The following is a 23,125-nucleotide window of genomic DNA, read 5'->3' on the forward strand; positions in this document are numbered from 1 at the left end:
TAGTTTCCTGTGCCTTCAAATCAGAAATTAAACAAAAAATGAAGGAATGTCACACATCTGGCAAGATTTATCGGAATGACTCCTTATTTTTATATGATAAAACAGATCACAAACCAGTTGGATGTTTATTTGAGTATGTTTGTAAATTGTTTCACAGCATCATTCTGCTTCACCTGCGTTTCTGCAATATTAATATTAAATAACTGTCCTTAATATTGCCATTTCTGAATTGAACTAACATAGGCCATTGTTAATGTAACTAGGACGCTTGTTAATGCTTTTACATTGTCACAGGTATTTCTGTCTATTACGCTTTATTCTTAGACACTTTCACAAAGAAGCCTTGTGCCAAAATGGCATTTCCTCAAGTTCCTGTATTTATGACATATTTAAATTGTAGGAAGTTTTTTTAATATATATTGTATTTTGTATGTATTAAATATAATGACTCCTGTGGCATCTCCCTGTGAAAGGCTTGTGTCCCCAAACGCCGTTTGCACGTTACTGCATTAAACAGGTGATTGTTTCTCAAAAAGCTGTGAAATTCTGTCATGATGCCGGTTAACAAACGGTGGGGTTGCATTTTCATAAGCATCCCAGAGACTGAACTCTCTGAGGTACCACGGGCAGACCTGCAAAGTGCTGAATATCTGTAACTTTGCTGAAAATCACACTTTCCATTACTAAAAAGATCAGCAGCAGGCATTGCTCGGAACAGCCCACTCAGTCAGAGCACTGCTGATTAATCTCTGAAGATACATATGCAAACTGCCCCAACCTCAGAATTTTCATAGGCTAAATGTAAAACTCGATTGAATAACAGAAGTGGATTTAGGAGAAACCAAAGATACAGACTTCTGAACGCATTGAAATAGATGCAAACTAGATACTCACCTCGATGAATTTTGAAACCTCTCTGATGTTTTCCTCTGTTAAAGCAAGTCTTTAGAGCAACTAATATTGGAGCCAGTGCCATAGGTGCAGAGAATGGGGATTAGCAGGGTCTGACAGAACATCTGTAATTCTTTTGCCTTGCCTAATTTACATGCTGTTCTAAATTTCTGTATTGTTAGGCATCTTCTCTTAATGAAAATCCTTGGAGCTTCTTTGATCAGATGTACTCTGAAACAAAAGCCTTAGGAGTCACAAGGCCCCACGCATCCTGAACCACCTTTGAAGATGACCTAGATGATCTCCAGAGGTGCTTTCCAAAGTAAAATATTCCGTGACAGGGATTAGGGGCCAGGTACCAAGCAATGTAGCCACAGCTGAAAACTGCAAATCCTGACTGCTTTGGATATATGGAAAAGCAGCTCTGTGTCTGGATGAGGACATCAAGAAATGCTGTTTCCAAGTTGTTAAACTATCCCAACTGTTTCTTACATGATAAATTAATACATGTGATCTGTTCTGCCACAGTGTCTGACCCTGCCACACAGGCAAAGGAAAGGTCTCAACACTGAGGCACCTGCTAGAGACACAGCAAAGGACACTACTCAGGGCAGAACACATCTGAAGGATGGAAGGATGGATGGATGGATGGATGGATGGATGGATGGATGGATTGATGGATTTATCATGTGGATTCTTCCATCCTCTCCTCCTGCAGGGACATTACCAGTGAGCTTTCAGAGACTTTTTTGTGCTGTGAAAAAAGGTTCATCTACTACTATCAGAGCTGCTGTTCTCAGCCCATCTTTTTGCATCTGTCCCTTGACTCTCTCAACTCATCATAAGCAATCAGATGACTTGGACAGAGCATAGAACCAAACTTAGGCTGTGCTTTCCAATTTGATCTTTAGACAACATGGTCTCCACTGCTCAGAGCAGGGAAGTTGCTCACCAATGTAACAGGGGAGAGAATCAAAAATTTCACTCTCTTTTGTACTCAGCATTTATTCAGGTATAACTTTCATGACATGATTTAAAGAAATGTGGGCTACTGAATAAATAAAACATGATTTTATTTTTACATGTGTCTCAGACATCCATAATGCTCCTGGGAGATATGCAGATTGCTGATTATTTCAAGTATGACTGTGAAGCATGAAATGAATAATTTCTGGTTATGCACTAGAGCTGGCCAAACTAGTTTCTGCAGACAATGTATCTGATTTGTTTGTTTACTCATCAATTTTAAGTTCTAAAACCTGCAGGTTTTAAGTAATCACTTGGGGTAACCCACTTATAAAACTCTATTCCTGTCTAAGAAATGCTTTCATGTTCAGTGCTAAATTTTCAAACCAGCACAGACTAAAGGTAGTAAACGAGGGTAAGGGGATTGTGTCAGAGATATGCAATCATTTTTTTAGCCTCTTTATGTACAGGGAAGCATTCAGGTACCAGCATCCGCAAAGTCAGTTCTCCTAGCATGTATCCTTCAACTAGTTTCTACAGACTGTGATAACTATGAGTCTTTTCCACCTCTTCTGGTGCCTCCTGGGATGGTTTGCACCCTGCTGCACTCTTTTCTCCACCTTGCACAATTAACCTTTGCACAGGAAAGGGCATTTCTCATACCCATTTGCACCAGGGAGGCAGCATGGCCTCATGATGCTATCCTCACATGAAAGAAATAGGAAGTATTAAAAGAGAAAACTGTTATTTCAAATTAGACTAACACTACTCTCCTGGTAATAGGTGTTAGTTGCTGCTATCATGACTAACTGGTAAAAAAGAGTGGGATTTAAAACTCATTATGTCTCATCACTGTAATTCAGATCACTGATAACTTCTAGGGTTTTACTCCCTCACTCCACTCTGTAAGAAATGCTCAGAGATGGCAAAGCAAAAACCAACCTTGCAGACAGACAGAAAGTCTGCTGAGGGAAGATGATCAGCTCTGTGGTAAGAACTTCACAAAACATCACATGAATATCATCTACACAAGAAACACCAAAATAAGTCTTCTTGATATGCCATGAAATGATCCGTCCTGTTTGGTAGCCTCAGTCTGTGACAGGGCCCATACATGTCAGCCTATGATCACAAAGCACCCCTTGGATGGATGGATGTATGTCTTGAAATATTTTCTTGAAGGAGGTAAAGAATCAAAGAGAAGAAAGACGGTGTGGGAAAAAGGTGCTGTACAATATACAAAGTCCTGAAAAGCCTTGTAAGCCTGAAGTCACAGATGTTCTGAACATGTATGCAAATACCCAAGTGCTCAGAAAGCTACTTAGAAATGCATCAGCCTTGTATCACAGTTCCCCATCTGCAAAATGGGACACCTCTTCCCTTGAGCATTGTCTGTCTTCTCAGTTTAAAATGCCAAGCCCTTGCAGGAGATACTAGAAAGAGTGAGCAGGTGTGTCACGTGCATACTCTGAGCTTACTGCAACAGGGCAGTGAACAGCACGGAGGCAAATACAAGGCACTAAAGCACAAATTGTAATGAATAAGCACTTCCAGGGCCACATTCAAAGCACTTTATTTGCTTCTACTTATACTGGGGCAGATTTTCATTTAAACTTTGGGTCTCCTTCTGGTAAGATAAGCACTAAATCCTTGGGGACTTCACTGGGCTTTTTCCTCACTGGGATATTTGGGGGGTTTTCAGGTGTTTTGTTGCTTCCAAAAGGTAAGAGTAATACCAATCTATAGAGTTGAGTTCCAGACTGGAAACTCTCAGGGCCAAGCACTCACGAGGCTCATAGCACCTCTCCAGATACAGGACTGAGAACAATAGGGAACACTAATAGCTGTGGCAACTCCAGTACACAGTAGGCCACCACAGTACTAATCTCCATAATACTTAGTGCTCTGAGATCTATCCATATGAACATTGCCTCTCAGGCTCTCCTTCCTGGCACTATTTTCATGGGCTGGGAAGCACTGTCTTGGTACTAGATTTCTGGAATGGGTCTCTGAGCAGTGTGAGGCTGATATGCTTGAGGTAGCAGCACTACTGCTTAAGTATTTTATTAATATAGCAAGGACAGGTTTGCCCTTCTTAAACATAGATTCATCAGAAGGCTGTGCTGCCAATCAGTGGGATCTCAACCAGCTTGAGATTTGGGCAGAGAGGAATCTCATGAGGTTCAACAAGGACAAGTGTAGAGTCCTGCATATGGGGAGGAACAACCCCATGCACCAGCACAGGCTGGGGACTGACCTGCTGGAGAGCAGCTCTGCAGAGAGAGACCTGGGACTGCCGATTGATAATAAGTTAAACATGAGCCAGCAATGTGCCCTTGTGGCCAAGAAGGCCAATGGCATCCTGGGATGCATCAAGAAGAGTGTGGCCAGCAAGTCAAGGGAGGTTCTGCTCCCCCTTTGTGCTGGTAAGGCCTCATCTGGAGTCTTGTGTCCAGTCCTGGGCTCCTCAGCTTAAGATGAACAGAGAACTGCTGGAGAGAGGCCAGTGCAGGGCCATCAAGATGATCAGGGGACTGGAGCATCTTCCTTATGAGGAAAGGCTGTGGGACCTGGGGCTGTTTAGTCTGGAGAAGAGGAGACTAAGGGAGGTTTCATTAATATTTACAAATATGTAAATGGTGGATGTCAGGAGGTTGGGACATATTTTTTTCTATGGTATTCAGCAACAGGACAAGGGGTGATGGGATGAAGCTGGAACACAAAAAGTTCCATTTAAACATAAGGAAAAACTGTTTCAGTGTCAAGGTGAGGGAGCCCTGGCACAGGCTGCCCAGGGAGGGTGTGGAGGCTCCTTCTCTGGAGATCTTCAAGATCTGCCTGGACAGATTCCTGTGTGACCTGATCTAGGTGGACTTGCTTTGGCAGAGAGGTTGGACTGGATGATCTCTAAAGGTCCCTTCCACTCTATGATTCTATGATAGTCAAGAAGACTGGGTTCACACTACCAAGTACAGGTAGTTTTTATCATTGTATGTTTGACATTTATAAGTGACTTCTGTTGGATAAAAGACATTTGATAAGGCATTTTTAAAAAATCACTCCATTTTCCATCTAGCTGCATTCCTGTCTACCTGTAATTCTTTTGTTCATATGGAAATGCATAATCTCCATGTAACGGTGCACTATAACTGCACTGCTTGCAGTAATAGCTCTGTCCCAAAGAAAACAAACACACAAGCCTCAAACTAAACTCAGGACCAGATGCAGCAAAAGGGAAGAAAAATGTACATTAAATAACAAGAGAACTGAGAACTATGACTGACTTCTTGCATCCTTGATTGTAACCGGGGGAATGGCCTGTTAACAAAACGCAGGAGATTCCAGCCAGACCACGCACAAATCCGAAGTTTCAATCAGAAACAAGAAAAAAGGGTTAAATGGGGAACTTCCCTTGTGATCATAGAAAAGATTCCATGGGAAACGAAAGGTCAGTGGGTAACTTCAGTACTCTGCAAAAGCAGAATTCAAAGCCCTGTGTGATTTTATAGCTCAGCAAGGGGCTTTCCCTAATGAGAGGTGGAGTGGACCCTGCTTGATTTAAGAACAAGTCACTCCTTCTTCTGACCAGAAAAGTTCCTCACTCATGAGAGGAAAGAAGCTGGAAATTATACTAAATGTTTGGCTTTTTAGCATTCAGCTTCAGATACTAGAACCATTTCTTAGTTCAATTCCAAGATGTGAAATAATACTGTACAGGGAAAATACCCCAGAAAATAAACTTTGGGTTTTTTTTTTTCCTCTGGAGATACTGAGAACCATTGGAAATAAATCAAAGTTAGACCAAAGCTGTGAAACTAGCCTTACTCCCCTGAAGGCTGTGGAAAAGTGAACACGAACTGTGAAACTGGCCTATAGTTTCAGATTGTAACAACTTTAAACCTCTGGAATCTGGAGGAAAAAATACTTATTTTCATGTACAAATGTAGCTTGGACGTATTCTTCCATACCATGAAGCAATATTAATATATAAGCCTCACTTGTCTGTGCTTCAGTAGCATGTCCAACTAACTGACCTGAAGACAAGTTTTATGAAAGCAGCATATCACTGAAACATTCAACACATCAGCCAACTATGGGTTGTGAGGCTACAGCCCCCTTCGGAACCACGCGGCTGACGTTTCGTTTCACAGATGCCACTGACTGGTTACTTCCCCATTTCTAATACTTCTGGATTTTGTTTTGGATACGTTTCCTCTGTGTTTTCCGGTATAATTCAAACCCCGATGGCTTTTAAATCAAGGGATGATGTTTTTCAGGAGTTCAATGCAGTCACAAGAGGGCACCAGACTCTTGCCTATTTCTCTTGCTGGCCAGAGCAGACAATTCTGTCTCTTCAGGTCGCAGCCTGTAATAGCAAATTTGTACGACTTTGTGCTGCTAGGTAAAACAGTCCTTACAGATCAGTGTGTGTATGTGTGTGGTGTGTCTGTGTGTTTCTGTCTGTCTGTGTGTATGTGTTCATTCCCACCATACAGAGAGCTCTTGATGCAGAAACAAGATCATAGAATCATAGAATGGTGGGGGTTGGAAGGGACCTTTAGAGATCATCCCTGCCAAAGCAGGACCCACCTAGATCAGGCCACACAGGAACACATCCAGATGGGTTTTGAATGCATTCAGAGCAGGAGCCTCCAAACCCTCCCTGAGCAGCCTGGGCCAGGGCTCCCTCACTTCAACACTGAAAGAGTTTTTCCTCATGTTTAAAAGGAACTTTTTGTGTTCCAGCTTCATCCCATCACCCCTTGTCCTGTCACTGGATACAACAGAAAAAGTGATACCCCAACTTCCTGACACCCACCATTTAGACCTTTGTAACTATTAACAAGATCCTCCTTCAGTCTCCTCTTCTCCAGACCAAACAGCCCCAGTTCCCGCAGCCTTTCCTCATAAGGGAGATGTTTCAGTCCCCTGATCATCTTGGTGGCCCTGTGCTGGACTCTCTCCAGCAGTTCCCTGTCCCTCTTGAGCTGAGCAGCCCAGAACTGGACATAGATTGGATCTAATGTTTATCCAGCTATGGCAGAAACACATAACACTTTTTAAATGGTGGCTACAAACAGTTTAAAAAAACAACCAAACAAGAACCCTCAAACACAACTGAAAACAGGCAAGAAAAATTACAGGGAGAAAAACAGACAATTGTCTCTTGCACCACACAATAAAACATGACAGAGAATGGAATTTGCCAGGATCTGTCTATGATTCCCTGGAGAGGATGTAAGTGTCAGGAGGCAAACACACTCTGCTGCGCCAGCCCCTACAGTTATCTAAACACCCAGCAAAGGCTGAACAACTCTTCCAGGAGCCCAGCTTTGCCTCCCTGTCTCCACAAACCACTCTCCGCATCGTCCTGCAGCACAGCTCACTGCAGCTTCACTGACTTTATTCCAAGTCATTTGGCATTTGGTGCTCTTTGTTAGTCAGATTAAGTAAGGCCAATTAATGATTTATTATTCAGTTAACATTAGACATGTTGAAATGATTGCTGGGAAACCACCAGCTACTGACAGAGCACCAGGAGCCATGAGTTAACATTCCTTTAATGCTACACAAGTCAAAGCTGTCATTCCCATCGAGGTACAGGACCACAGAAGAGAACATGACCAGCTCACAGCCTGTTATCTGTGTTCATACTCATGCTTCTAATTGGGCTAACCTTTCAATCAGACAAGGCAGGCAGGCATTAACAAGCATTCTCTTACCAAAAAGAAACTGGGAAGAAAAAAGCCTCACATTTGTAATATGCCTTTTCACACATTAGTTTACCTACTTGTTATACTCATCTTTGGATACTCTGACTAAACTATAATTGCTATGCTCCTACTATAATTTGTATTTTTTCTTACAGACTGTGTAATACAGATAAGTCACCACTGAATCAACATCAGCAATAATTTGTGGATACAGTATATTTTCCACTTTATCAATTCACGAGGCTCCAAAATTTGGAAACAATCCAAACACTCCAACAAACCATCACAGCCTTCATTTGCATTTCCAAGGAGCACAGAGGGTCATTTTAACTTGCAGATAATGTGTTAACTTCTGTAGCCAGCGTATTTCTCTCACTGGTGGTTAATTTTACTCTCCTTGTTACTTATGATGAGTCTAAGGATAATCACATTTCTCTCTTGGAAAATGTTAAGACAACTAACACTGTCAATGCCCTATTACTTGGTTAGTCTCAATGACAAGAATTAAGTGACTGCATAAGAAACTCAGTGTTCTTATTTCTCTACTTTTTCTCCCTAGTTTTCATGGTCCAAATGCTTAAGGTTAAGGCAAGTTTGAAAATAAACAACTGACCTACATATTCTTAAAAGTTTTGTTAGCTTGAGCTGTGCTTTTGAATTATAACTCTGCAGTTTGCCACTACTGCAGAAATAAGCTTCCCACTGGTATTGTAATTTTCAGGGACACAGCTTCAAGAAACAGCGTGGTGCCTTCCAAGAGCCTGGTTTCAAGAGCAAAACACTGTAATATCAAAAGATGCAGAGCAGCAAAGGTGTAAGCTTCCAATCTGGCCTAAAAGATCTGAAAGCTGCACTCTAATGTATGTTCAAGGATATATGGAAAAGGAATTATTCATTAATTTCTTCAGCTTGCAACTGCTTCAGGCTATTTTGTTCTTCTGGTATCTGCAGTTTTCAAAGGAAGGCAGAGCTGGTGAGGGAAAAAAGAGATCTTCACATGCACTGCACAAATACATTCATCAGAAACAGACTAACTCTTGAGTTTCAAATACAGCACTTAGCTTGCTGCAAAGAAAGGAACACCTTGTGTAGTGACAGGCTGCACACATTTTTTGAGCTTGTGGCTGCTATTTAAAAGTAGATGCTTAGTTGCTATAGCAACTGTCATACCTCATGGTATTTATGCTTAGCTATGGAACACATATTTTAAGCAGCACCAGACAATACGGTATTGGAGTGTCCAAAATGTATGTTTAAAAGAAAATCCCTGTTATGAAGGAAGTAAATATGCTCCTCTAGTTATTAGAAAACCTTTATAACACAACACTGCCGCAACAACAAAACAACCTCGTCCCTCACAAATATAAAGCAGAACTACCATGATGATCCAGAAGAGGGCTTAGAAGCCTTAAAATAAAACCCCATTCAGCACTTTAAAATCCATCTTTACTGACTGCTACTGCATCATCTGGAGACTTTTGCTGTTCGGCATGTGCAGAGTACTTTGCCACTGGAGGTTTTTATTGCAGTTTAAGTATCTCCCTAATGGTACTACTTTTAAAGTCCTTAGTTTGTATCATCTGGGCTTTGTTCTTACCACAACTGTCCAAATCACTTTTCAAAATGTTTTTTGTCATATCCTGGTGGTTGAGAAGCATAAACAAACATTGGAATATGAGGGCACTCTTTCTTTCAGGTCCTTTCCACTCTAAGAGGAAACTTCTACAGCTAATGGTGAACCAACATTAACTCCAACACAATCACCTTTGCCAGGCAAGGTGAAAGAGTTTGCAGACTAGTACAAGCCCAACAGTTTTCCCGTGTCCTGTTTCCACTGTATTTCCTGAAGTCAAAACATATTAATAACTCTTCTTACCAATTTATCATTGGTTCCATAAAGTTACTGGCTGAGCTGGATAAACACAGTGGTGCTGGTTTTAGCTCACAGAGTTTCTTACTCTGTACAAGTCCTTAAAAAGAAAAAAAAAAGGAATTATTCTTAAAAAGAACTTGTTTCTTAGCTCATGGCACTCCTAATCCCCCTGACCCTCACTAGGAATACACAGGTAAGATACAGTCCTAAAAAATGAAGGCCTGAGGCTGGTGGCCTGAGGTAAACTGATTTCTGCCCGAGAATTGATTTGCCTCACCAGTGTTGCACTGCAGACACATCCCCTCCTTCTCATCACCTGTCTGCTACCTCTCTGCAGTTTTTTGCCAACACAAACATCCAGCTGAGCCAATGCAGCTGGCCAACTGCTGCCATATTCAGGGATGTATTAGCTGGTGCGTGGATTAGCTGGTGTGATGAGTGCTCTGACTATGCTAGTCTCATTTTGTAAGCCACTAACACTTGATGCCAGCATCATTATCATCCAACATCAGGCTACAGTTAGCCCACAAATGCACGCTTACTTACTGTGAACAGTTAGGTTTGTTTCACAGACATCAGATGCCTGCTGTTCTTTGTCCAACCCTCTCCTACAGGTGAAGCGACTGCCGTTCCAGGCTCAGTGCAGAGGAGAAGCTTACCCTCACCAAAGGCTGAGCACAACTCTTAGCCACCTTTGGTGGTCCACATATTAACACGCTGCAACGAAATGAAAACACTTTCCCTTCAATTCAATGTGTTGTGACTGCAGACCGCACGCCATGAAGTTGTATCCTGTACCCGGCTTACGGGGGCCCAGCTGAGCTGCTACAACAGGCTCACTTCTTAGGGAACAGACACCTTTAATTACACTCCTTAGACTTCCTTCCATCTGCTCCTGGATTTTTTAGGCTAGCTCTGCTGCAGGAATGTGCATGTCTGCAGAAGCACTCAGGACTGTTTCATAATGTTGCCTATCTCAGAGGCAATCAGAATTTGCCAGGTTGGCTTAAAGGAAATGGTACATTATGAGCGGGTCTCCTGCCCTACTAGGGAGCCAAATTAACAAGACAAACATATCTTAAACGCTTTAATCAAACAGTAATTATGAGAGAAACAATACAGACTCAGAGCAAGTCCACCTTGTCTTTAGCAGGCAGAGGCAAGTAAGCTCTGTCCCTGTTCTGAACCGGCAGGATCACTGCCAAAACTCTTCCAAACCTCACGCAGCCGTGCCAGTACAGCACAGAGCCTGAGCTAACACACCTAGTCTCTCAGCAAGACTCGCTAGCCAGAGCACAGCATTGCACTGACAACAGCTCACAGCTTCCAGTTTGGGGCTGAATCATGTCTGGTTGGCTCAAAGCACCGGCATTGCAAGCACACGTTTCCCTGTCTCCGACTGCATAGCTGTATTGTGAACTATTCACCCAGCTAAGTAAAGCCCAAGGCTCTCAGACCAGAGGCAGAACACACTGCAGCCACACAGAACACACAGCAGCCACGCAGTACTGCAGAGTGGGAAACGCTTCACTGTCAGTTCTGTATAGGTATTGAGACAGGACTTTGTCCTATTTGGCTGAAACTATTTGTTTCAAAGCTTAAGCAACCTCCTGACTAATTTTCCTACCCTCTTTATCTGAGGGCTTGCAAGCCACTGATTGTGAAACACTGTGCCCTATACAAACACAGACCAAGAGACAGTGCCTGTCAGAGAGCAAGAAACGCTCCCCCTGAGAGACTTTCCATCCATCAGTGCAGGGATCCAGTGGAAAGAGAGGAGCTCAAATTCTGTATTTCTTTTTCTTATTCGCCCACATAAAGATTATTTGCATTAGCCCTTTAAAACTATTAAAACAGTATTATAAAAACCATTTGTGGCGATGTGACAGGCTGAGACACTTTGTGCAGCTTGAAATCACACAAATAAAGTGGAAATTCCACTCTTTTTTTTAACGCTTTTTAAAATCACAGTTTCATCCCTGCTCCATTGAGTTCCTATTAATTTCTGTGGTTTTATAAACACCATCCAGCTCTAAAGCTGCCTTCCCATCACCAGCGACACACGGAAGTCCAGCCAGCTCAGCATGGGCTGAGCAGCACTGAGAAAGCAACAGCAAAGCTCCTGAGGCATCAAGCAGAGCCCAGCACAGGGTTGCTCCAGAAGGGAAAGAAGGGGGCTGGGAGGGAGGAAGTGGCTGCTCTCCAACGAGCATGGCACGCAGGTCACACCACTCGGTACCAGGCACTGCCAGAGGCAGAGGCTTCCGGGAGAGCAGCGGCTGTGGGCTGGGCAGAGGCAGAGCTGGCTGCCAGCACGGCTGGCAGCCTTCTGCGGGGCAGGCGGCACGGACGAAGCACGTGTGCACAAGCAGCTCTCTCAGCTTGAAGCTGGGCTGGTCCTTCTCTTCATGCGCAGCGAGCACAAGCTGAGCACTGCCCAGCCAGGGGCAGGAGCTCCAGCTCAACAAGCCCTGCCACGTGCCGAGGATGGATCTGCACCTTGGACCCGCTGGTGTGGTCGATGCAATGCCTGTTCCTGTTAAACCAGCCTCCTACCTCATTTTCACACAAAAAGGGCATCCCATTCACCCCTCTTTGGCGATCACACTTCCTTAAAGGCTGTCAGTGCCTTTAAATCCCCCCCCAAGGCTGCCACTGGCTCTGAAGATTTTGCTGGGTGCCAGGTGTGACCTAGGAGAGATCTGCTGAGCAGATCTGCGTCATTTTCTTCCCTGTTGCCCTGTTAGTCATTCCATCTGCAAGCAGGCTGCTCTGCAGTGAACACATTCTGAGTCACCTTTTGATTTTAAAGTCTCCTGCCATTTCTGACGAGTAATTCCCCATTCCACTCCCCTTTTATTCTCTATGCAGGTACAGCTTCATTTCAGTTTCCCCTATCAGGTCGCTTCACAGACGTTTCTATCCAGTTCTTCTCTGTGCTTTGGTCTCTACAACTTCCAGCTAAGGCATCAGTTCTGCTTTTGCTTGCAGATTATCTTAGCTGAGAAAGTTTCATGAGCTGACATAGCTTTCTCAATATACAAATATCTGTTTATAGGAAATCATCACGTTTTCACCCGTTCGTTTTTAACTCTGGTGTTAAAATTTCATTTACTGAAACCAGTAGGAGGATGAAAAACTTCGGTGCATAGTTAAAAATTTGATCATTCTTTTTAATCACATCACAGTTATAAAATTCATTCAAATTCTTTATAACATTATTTCAGTCCTATTAGAGATGGTTTGCTTTCTAGTAAATATTTTGGGGCTGTGTTGTATTTGTCTGTCCAGATTTTCCTATTTTGAGTTTTCAAGTTTTGTTTCTCATATGAGGTGAGAGTTGTGTTTCCTCTTGAGAACAATCAAATCTTGTCATGCCCTGATGAGACCTACATAACTTCTCTAGAACGGAGAAACTATTCTAGATGGAATGCTGACAACCTTTCACAGTTTTTCCCTCAGTGGCCTAGTCAGAAAAGCAGATCATGTAGTTTTTAAGTCATCAGACATCCTCTTCTGCCACAGCAGAATTTATTGAGGGGGGAAAAAAAATCCCAAACCACAGACAAAAATGTCAAGACCTTCTCATTGTTATCAAAAATACAACTAAAAATAATGAGGGGAATCTACATACCTTATTCTATAGCTGATGCTATCACTGGAAAGAGCTGTACCAATGAACTCTTTCAGCAGTGAACCTCTGGAGAACAGCACTTACTGTCTCAAAAGGGAAGTTTAGAAAGGCTCAAAGGTTCTTCTTGTGGGATTACCTATTTGACTTCAGCAAAACCAGAAAAAGCCAACACCAAGCTGAATAGTGCATGAGAACATCTCTCTTCGTGGTACTTTCTTTCAAAGTTCTGACTCGTGTTTTTGCACCATGGAAAGTGCTGTGCAAGAAACTGTGAAAAACATGGAGAAATAGGGAAATTTGTAATCTGTCTTGTCCCAAATGCAGACCTTGTTTTGCTAGGGAAATGTTACTTTCTCCTATCAAGCTGTAGCTCTGCTCTTTCACAGCCTCTCCTACCAAACCGACGCTCCCGTTGCAGTGCCCACCCTCACTCTCTTTTCTGTCTCTCTCCGCTCCCCAACCCGGGAGCAGCAGCCCGCCCCCCGAGCCCGAGGCCGCAGCTGCCGGGCCTCCGCGGCTCCCAGCCAGCAGCCGCAGCCAGGGCAAGCCCGGCTCCCCCCTTCCCTCCAGCCTTCTGACTGCTTCGGAAGCAGCCGGCACGTAGCTGCAAGACCGGGAAAACCACCGAGCAACGCTTGGTCGGCCTAAGTACTTGCAGATGTGCAGCAGCATCACGCTGGAAGCCGTAGCAGCATGCAAAGCTTTGAGGGTTGGTTTGATTTGATTTTATTAGCTCAGCGGGGCGGTTGGAGCTTTTGGGACAGCGGCTTCCTGAAGGGTGCGAAGTTTTCAACCTCTCGCCCCAAGGAAGCGGCTTCCCAGTCCTCTGACTGGAAGACCCAGGGCCGACAGACCAAGCCCAAACAGGAAATGCCACAAGCCTTGCTAATGGAGTCATGAGGCTTGGCACCCCCTGCGGGGAACCGCGCCGGGGGCGGGGAGCGGGGAGCAGCTGCGAGGGCGGGCGGGCCGGCGGCGGGTGGCGCCGGGGCCTCCCCGGTCCCGAGAGAAGCTGCGCCTGACGGCAGAGCGCGGCCGGGCCCAGGGGGGAGGGCGCGCCGCGGCCTCGGGGTGGCCACCGGCCCGTCGGCCGCCTCCCTTCTTGCACCTCCCCGGGCGCCCCGCGGGCTGCAGCGAAGCCAAGTCTGAACCTGTTCCCGCCGGAGCCCGTGGCCAGGAGCCCAGGCGCGCCGCAGGGCTTTGGCTGCCGTTTGAAATCGGGGCTCCGCCTCGTCCCCCGCCCCCGCCGCCCGGCAGCCTCTCACGGCCGAGGGGACGGGCTCGGGCGCCATGGCAACCGCGCAGACTCCCGTGGGCGGCTCCCGAGGGGCGGGAGAGGCCGGGCGCCATGGCAACCGCGCCGCCAATCGCGGCGGCGAGCGCTGTGTCCGTGCGTGGGGACAGCCAGTAGCAGCCGCAGCTCGTGTGTGGGCGCGGCCTCCGCGGAAGGCCCGTCCCCCCCGCAGCGGGAGACGGGGGCGGGCGGGAGGAAGCGAGCTCCTTTGTGGGCTTTGACAATAAGATGGCGGGCGGGGGGAGGCGGGGTCGCTCTGTTCGGTTAGCCCCGCCCCCGCCCTCAAGCGCGGAGCGGTCGGTGAGGCGGGAGCAGGGCTCCTGCACTGGCAGGCGGCGGCGACAGCAGCGGTGAGTGAGGCGGGTTGGGCTGGGCTGGCTCCGGGCGCGGCGCGGGCTCCCGGGCCCGCCCGCTTCCCCTGGGGCTCCGCGTGGGGATGGCGCGTGTGGGGAGCCGGTGCCGGCGGAGCCCGCGAGGAGGGAGCCGATTCAAAATGGCGGCGGGCCGTTTGCCGCGAGCGCGGGACGGTGAGGAACCGCCGTCCGGGGCCGTTGGGGGGCCTCGAGCGCGGCCGTGGGGAGGCAAGAGGGTGCGGGGCGGATGGGCCTAGGCGGCCCGTCTCCCCGTCGGCGCCGGGCGCGTCCTACTCCGGTGGGTCCCTTCCCCAACCCCTCATCGCCCGCGCCTCCACCCGCGGGCACCCATCTGGTGCCGCCGCACGCCGCGGCTCCGCTGCCCTCGCACCGCCGGCGTGCCGCGGCCGGGAACCTCCCCCGCCTCCCCGAGCGCACGCATCGCGACTCGACCCCGCCTCAGCCCCCGCCGCGCTCCCTCCCTCCGCAGCCTGCGTGTGCGCCTGGGATCGCTCCCCGCCCCGGCTGCGCCCGCCAGTCACGCCTCTCCGCCCGCACCGCCTGCCGCCGTCCCTGCTCAGAGGCGCGGCTGCCCCAGTCTGCTCTTCCTCGGGAGCTGGTGCCCTTCCCGAAGCCGTCGTGTTCTGGAGAGGTGCCTGCCAGCCCCATACGCCGAGGGGGCGGACCAAAGGTTCTTTATAAAGGACCGAAGGACTTTATAGGTGCCTTTGTCCTGGTCCGAATAGGGATGTTTCTAGTGCTACCAGCCTTCTGCTGTGTCTCGCATACCACCTTATCACTCAGCACGGCTACACTTATGCAGGCTTTTCGCTTTTGAACATAACTGCGATTTCTTACCATGGTTGTTATTAAAGGCAACTTTTTTGGGGGGGGAGAAAGGTACTTACATCACTATACCTAAGTCTATACAGAAAGAAAAAGCATCTTGCCTAAGTAAACCTACAGCACTGGCTTAAGTAGTTCTTGTCTGGTTGCTCATAAAGATGAAAAGTGCTAAAATTTCCTATCTTGTCTGTTGCCCTAAGTCTTAGGAAGTGACTTTCTCCCTTAAATGCTTAAGTATATCTTTCTCAGTACATTACTACATGAATCTGAATTGACTGTGAATCTGGAATGTTTAAATTGGTGCTCTATAAGGAATTGACTCAAATTTCAAGCGCCTTATTTGTAAAGCAGACTGGGAATTTGTTGATCCCCAAAGCAAAACTTAACGAGTTAACATGATATTGTACTCCTAGTGCTACTGTTAAAAAGAAAAACACCAAGCAAACCACCAAAACCTGCAGAAACTCCTTTTTTTTGGTACTGTATTTTGCTACATGTGGCTCTTGTCTCCTTGACAGCTTTTTTTGTACAGCTTTACAAACAGTGGTAAGTTTAACATACTGAGTTTGGGCTCTTGACACTCAGATAGTCGTGGAAGAAGGGAGATGATATAGCTAGTCTAGATATTGCCTCTGGGACTTAGGCAGATGCTGCCTGAAATTATAAAGGAATTTTGAGCATTTTTACTAAAACAGCATCAGTCTTTCTCTGGTGTACCATGAGGGTTTTAAACAATAGCTAATACCCTTTTGAGCTTGTTAGTATGTAAGTCAAGAGAGAAAGAGAGTTACGTTTTAATTAATTACATTTAAAATTCAGTGTTCTCCTGAGAATGGTGCCTGTTGGAGATAATGCAGGGAAGCCTGGAGAAGGTTATTTATTTGCAAGGTTTCAATTGTGTCTGTTAATGGCTGTGAAGTTAATTTTGAGATTTTTATTTGTGGTTTTTTTTAATGAGAACTTGTGTTCTGGGGCACACTTGTATGCTAGTTAATAGAATCTGAAGAAATAATTTCTGTGATGGGCACGTACTTTATTTTAACAGAGGTCCACGTGGTTTTTTTATCGCTCCAGGGAAGAACCTGAAATCACATCCAGCAGGTCTTATGCATTATTATATTGCATGGGAAAACTGTTTTCCTTCTTTAGTGTGGTAATATTACAGTGGACTGGTCTGCCAACATCTCTTATGCCTTTTTGTTTGTAGATATGACAATGGCTTTTTTTACCAACAAGTTATTCCTTCCCATCCAACAGTCCCCTCCTGTATCAGTCTGCTATTTTGAGAGGCAAACAGCCAAAGCCTCTTCCTCTAAAATTGTCAGATATCCAAAATAGCACCAGAAAATATTTTCACTTTTTGTTCTGATGATGATGTTCATCATCTTTCCCTGTAGCTGTTGTGTGGGGGTTTTTTGTTTGTTTTTTTTTTTTTTAAACAAGCTTTTTGCCCTTGTCACCCTAAAATAAGTATATCTGGTAAGAGTTTGGAGGATTCAATTACCATACACAGGCTCTCAAAAGGATTGCTCCTCAATTATAGTGTTTTGAAAACACACCCAGGGAGCAAAAACTTCTGAACTTTTATAGCATCATAAGGAGTTTGACAGAAAGAAGAAATTTACTGACTTGATATTATAGTGTCTCACTGGAGCTGGGGTTCGTATGCCTCGTGATCCAGTCTTGAATGTGTCTGTGAGCTCAATCTGTAAAGAAGAACAAGCCTATGAGTTAGCTGAAATACAATTTCCTCGACATAACAGCATTTTAGCCAGAATATTTTGGGATAGAGTCCAAAAGCTTTTGGCTTGAGAGTGTTTTAGGTGATTTTGTTGCTGTTGTGATATTATAACAAGTATGCATCTTCTTGAGAAAACCCTATTTTTCTGCACCCCTACCCCAGTCCTTTGCCAACCATCTCCTTCCCTCACAGTTTGGGAAGCAAGCCCTCTTCAAAAACTGTTTTTATTGCAGTTGCAGACACAGAAGTGTCTTGTACTGTACAGACATGTCTAGAAAAGTATCTGAATCATTTTAATGTTTTTATCATATAAGTTTTTGTAGCCTCTTGAAATGGAGCATTCTTTTGGGTTTCAGTGAACTATTCCATGTGCTTGGTAGTTGAATTTGGTATATCAAATGTTATTTTGCCTTAAGATAAAAACTCAACCTTTATAGCTAAAACAATTCAGTGACTGTCATTACTTTCGTTATTGTCATCTTGCAAAATAACTCTTAGTCATAAAGTTTCTGTGCTGGTAAAGGAAAATTCTGTCTGGTTTTGCAATATTTCAGTTTTGTATTTTTGCATGCTTGCTCTTTCTCTCTAGATGCTGCTGAGGTTCATGATTTAGTGCAACAAAAGTGAAAACTGTATAGTTTTGTGATAAAGGTAATGAAGACTTGCTTTCAGTGTGCTTTTGAGCATGTATCATTTTTTCAGATGATGGCTAAAGATTTTGTTTGCTCTTTAAATGGCAAAGGCATCGGGATAAGGGAGAGGCTGGTCCAAAGGTCAGGGTAATAGCCCAGGACTTGTACTCAAACTGGTAGTTTCCTTCTCCTGCCACAGATTTTGCGTGTGTTGTTGGGCAAATCACCCTTGTGCTTTAGCTGCAAATTGGGTTTAATGGTAGCACTCAAGTCTGTAGGAGTGTTCTGGCACAAGAGATACTGAAGCGATTCTTAAATCATAGAGGCGAGTGAGTTTCTGAAATGGGAGCATGTTTTGTTCTGCATCTTCAGTACGTCTGACATCTTGTTCCTGGTGCTTGGTAGGTGGTGCTCCAAGTTTTGCTGTATGGACTCTTGCTCAGTAGCATGGGAGAAGAGGAAGGACTACATCAAACACAGTTATTGGTATGTAATTTTTTGCTGCTTAAATGAAAATGTAATTAGTGTTTTGTGTGGTCTCAGGAAGAAGGTGACAAATAACTGTTTTTATGATGTAAGATACTAATTGGAAGTGTTGTAGAAAAAAAATGCAGTGAATGCTGTGTGTCGTGGTTTAACCCCAGCCAGCAACTAAGCACCATGCAGCTGCTCACTCACTCCTCCCCCCTACTAGCAGGACAGGGAGGAGAACCAAACCCAAGTAAAACTCATGGGCTGAGATGATAACAGTTTAATAATTTAAACATAATAGTAATAAGAATGAAAAGAAAGATGACAAGAGTGAAAGAAAACCCAAGACAGGTGATGTACAGTACAATTGGTCACTACCCACTGACCGATCCTCAGCCAGTCCCTGAGCAGTGATCCACCTCCCTCAGACAGCTGCCCCCAGTTTGTATACTGGACATGACATTGTAGGGGGATGGGATAGCCCTTTGGCCAGCTTGGGCTCTGTCCCCTCGCAGTTTCTTGTGCCCCTCCAGCCTTCTTAATGGTAGGTCATGAGAAGCTAAAAAGTCCTTGACTTGATATAAACACTATTAGCAACAACTGAAAACACCAGTGTGTTATCAATGTTATTTTCATCTTAAATCCAAAACACAGCACTGTACTAGGCACTAGGAGGAAAATTAACTCTGTCCCAGCAGAGCAGAACACTGGGAAAGGTTTTACCTTAAAGAACATTTTCTTAAGAACATTTTAAGAACAATCTCTAAACATTTTTTCCTCTGCTTCTACACACCTAAGTGTGTGTGATGTCTTGAGGTTTTCCAGTTTTCTGCTGTGTTCTGTTGGTTTGCCTTAAAATAATAGATGTATCTGAACCACGTTAACATTTAATTGAAGTTTTAAATAGTCTTCACAAGAATATAAGTTGAAATAAAATAAGGTTCAAACTCTGCACATTTAATATGTTGATAATAAATTGATAGTTTTTTAAAAGTATGATAAGTGACCACAAGACCAAGGTCACGTATTCTGTGTTGTACCTTATGCATATTGTGATTTCTAAAGAGCTTTGTACCTTTTGTGGAAAAGGATCTTTAAGAGTTGGCAAATCGAAAGGAAGGTGATTTCATGGATATATACAGCCATGTGAGAAGTGTCGTAAAGAGTCAGTCCGAATGTTTATCTAGCCAGTGTTCTATCTCCAGGTTTTCAGAGTAGATAAGTATGTAATGTATTTTGAAAGGAACGATGTTGTTGCACCCTGGTGAATTTTTGCTAACTCTGAAAAAGCTGAGAGAGAGGGTTCTTTGAAAATATGTGGAACATACTATAGCAACCAGAAAAGCAAGGGATAGGTTAGGGGTTACCAAGGGAAATGGAAAATTTTCTAGGAAGACACTCTGCCATAGTATTGGAGTTTTGTTGCCTTTAAGTTGAAAAACTTTGTTTTGGTCACTACATAAAAAAAAAATCCTAAATATTGGGCAAACAGAAATTCTAAGGACAGAAGACTTAGAAAGGAGATAAAAAAATGCATAAATATCAAAATTGGGTATTAGCTTTCATTTGCAGCCTAATTTTTGTAGGACTGAAAGAAGTGACACCTGCTACATTTAAAAAAAGAAAAAGAAGTGACTTTGTATTTCAAGAGATCAACTGCAGAATTTGCATGGGACACTTGTCCAAATTAGTTGCAATTCAGAAGATCTGGGGGCTAGTGCTTGGAGGAATTTAGCAAGTGAGTATTAGATGTCAATAATGAGAAAGCTGCACACACCTCACTTATTTTAGTAGGAACATAGGAATTTTGCTTTCTTATAGTCAACTGGGAAAGAAGTACCGAAGCTCCTACAGAGGATGACTGTGCCTACCCTCACTGGACTTGCACAATTCACATTGGAATTACACAGTTCATTTCCTCACCTGAGTAAGGGAACTGGAAGGACTGCTTTAGGCACCCTAGTTGAAAGTCTTAAGTTACAGGGAACAAATCTAGAACCTACTCCCCCTTTAACCAACCTAAGCTAACTTTCAAGAATGCTGCCCACAGTAATTTTTTTCATGTTACGCTGTTAGGCGTGTTGATGTTCTGGAGGGGTTAAATCTGTTGCAGATGGTGTGCCAGGTTGTATTTTTATTTCCAAAATTAGAGGTTAAGCATGCCAGTAGAAACTCGGGAGGAGCGAGGAGAAACTGCCTCTCGGATAGGTGAAATACGGCCGTTGAGATGTTTGCTTCTGTGCGAAGCGGCCGCTCCTGACTTCCATCAAGTGTGGGGCTTCATGGGAGCCCGGAGCTGGGAGCCTCTGCCTCTCTCCGATGCCATGACTTGTGGAGCTGCTCACCCCTGGTTCCCGAGTGCCGTCTTTGGGACCCAGTCCATATGTTCCTGACCCCTGTTGTACCACACTGGCCATTCTCTAACCTGGTATGACAATTCTGATGTTTTAAGTTTTCTGGTGTGTTTTCTAATCTGCCTTTCGCCTCCCTCGAGCTGTTTACTTTGTACAAGAACTGTTGTATATGTATTTTTTTTAACAGGACACAATGTTCGTGCGAGGATTGAAGAGAAAATGTTTCGATGGTGAAGAAGATATCGAGGGAACTCTGGCTGGTATTAAGGCTATTCCTTCATACAACCTTCAGCGGCAGTCGCTATTAGATATGTCCTTGGTTAAACTTCAGCTGTGTCACATGCTGGTTGAGCCTAACCTTTGTCGTTCGGTACTTATAGCCAACACGGTACGGCAGATCCAAGAGGAAATGACTCAAGATGGGACTTGGCAGATGATAAATACACAGAGTACGGGGCAGGCATCCCTGGATCGTCTCGTTTCCACAGATATCCTGTGTCGTTCATCTAGGGAACAGGCTGAGGGAAAGCATGTTCCAGGCTATAGTGCTTTCAGTAAAGACTTTGAGGGTGACCAGGCACAAGATAGTTCAGAAACTATGTCAACAGCCTCTTCGGTGCCAGCTCCAAGAAACCTGCAGAGCAATGTGTGGGAAATGGAGAATCCCCAAGAAAACAAAGGAAACTTTCAAAAATCATTAGATCAAATATTTGAGACACTGGAGACTAAAAGCCCTAATTCTGTCGAAGATCTGTTTTCAGAAGTTGACAATTCTTACTATGATCTTGATACTATGTTAACAGGAATGATGAGCAATACAAAAATGGGACACTGTGATGGCCTTGAAACATTTTCTTCTCCAACAACTACACCTTCTAACTCTAATTGTAAATCCGATCTTAATGACCTCGATCATATTGTGGAAATCCTTGTTGAGTCCTGAAATTCCTTACGTAGGAGTTAAAGATCTGTTAATAGGAAAAGAAGAAAGACTTGAGAAAACTATTTCCACAGTTCTATCCAATCTGCACGTGTATTTTACAAGTATCTATATATTATATAGATAGATATATTAAAAAAGCACTTCATATTGCAAAAATAGTGTTAACTCTTAAAGTTAACCTGCAACTTGTAGTGTCATAATCCCACTTCTTGTCCATTGAACTGTAAGTACATACGGTAAATGTTTTGAAGCTTGGAGTCCAAGGCTCTTGCAATTGGGTTCCTTTTACCACTTTGGTTTAGCCTTTGATGGAGAATATGCTAAGTGAGGGGAATTCTCTCATCTTTTTCTTTCTCTCCCAGTAAAAATGGTAATAAGCATAGAGAGATGCTGGATAAATGGTTTCCTACTCTCCTCCAGTTTTCACTTTGTTACACCATAAAACTCCTGTTTGCTGCTTCTGTCCTAAGTCGCTACGTGGCTCTTAAAGAGCAGTATGCAATAGTTCCTGTTCTCCTAGCTAGCTGCTTCTGGTTTTTTGCTACAATTTTTACTTCAAAAATAGTTTTTAAGTGTTTATTGGTGTTTAGAGTTTTCCAGGTATTTTCCTAAAATCTATTTTTACTACAGATGTTATGTCAGCTGCTAACTTAGTACCTTTTGATCATATCTGCAGCTGATGTATTTTTGAACGATTTTTCAAAAAGGGATGGTGTTTTTTCTACTGTGAGCTACCCAATATAGTTCACTAAAGTGTATGTAAATGTAAATAGACAATTTTATACTTTACATTAAAATGTAAGAGCTGTTTTCATGATTCTGTTTTATAGAGTAGTACTTTACTAAGTTGAGAATCGTACGATTATACTTTTTCATACCCCGTATACGTGAGCATTGTTAGAGGAAGGGCTTTGGTCCAGCTAGACACGATTACATTTAATTCATTTCAGACCATACCTTTTGTTAACTCCAAACCTAAATTACGTAGGTTTTTATTTATGTGTATTTATATGTAAATGTCATCAAGTGAATTGTTTATCGCTGATGTCTACCATCAAATGTTTGTTTATATGAGATAACTATCTTGCACTAATTACTACAAAAAGTGTTATTAGCGGCCTTTAAGTCTCAACTGGTATGTCATGGTGTCTTGTCATAATGAACACGCTCTACTCTTACCAAGGATTTCCTCTTGGCTTTTTTTAAAAACAAAAGATAATTCCAGATGGGATGGTGTTCTCTTCTTCAAATACATTCAGTTTGAAGTGTGTATAATTCATCCTATGAGCCGTTTTTGGGGGAAAGGGATAGATCAAATATAGTGTATGACTTTTTTTCTTATAAGTTGACAAATGTTTACCTTCACAAGCTGGTACTGGGGAAGAGGCAGGGAGGTAGGGAAGGGGGGAAAAG

General features: G+C 44.0%; 1 protein-coding gene across 1 annotated transcript; it reads left to right on the forward strand.

Moving 5' to 3' along the window:
- Window positions 1–14,533: 14,533 nt before the first annotated feature.
- Window positions 14,534–22,890, forward strand: CDCA4 (cell division cycle associated 4). The gene is given in 5 exon segments (XM_061998598.1): window positions 14,534–14,722; window positions 18,350–18,430; window positions 20,566–20,725; window positions 20,728–20,843; window positions 20,957–22,890. Coding segments are annotated over 4 exon segments (1,071 nt in total). The 5' UTR covers window positions 14,534–14,722; window positions 18,350–18,391; the 3' UTR covers window positions 21,713–22,890.
- Window positions 22,891–23,125: the final 235 nt, after the last annotated feature.

The sequence above is a fragment of the Colius striatus genome, chromosome 6 (genome assembly GCF_028858725.1).
Source record: "Colius striatus isolate bColStr4 chromosome 6, bColStr4.1.hap1, whole genome shotgun sequence".
Lineage (NCBI taxonomy): Eukaryota > Metazoa > Chordata > Aves > Coliiformes > Coliidae > Colius > Colius striatus.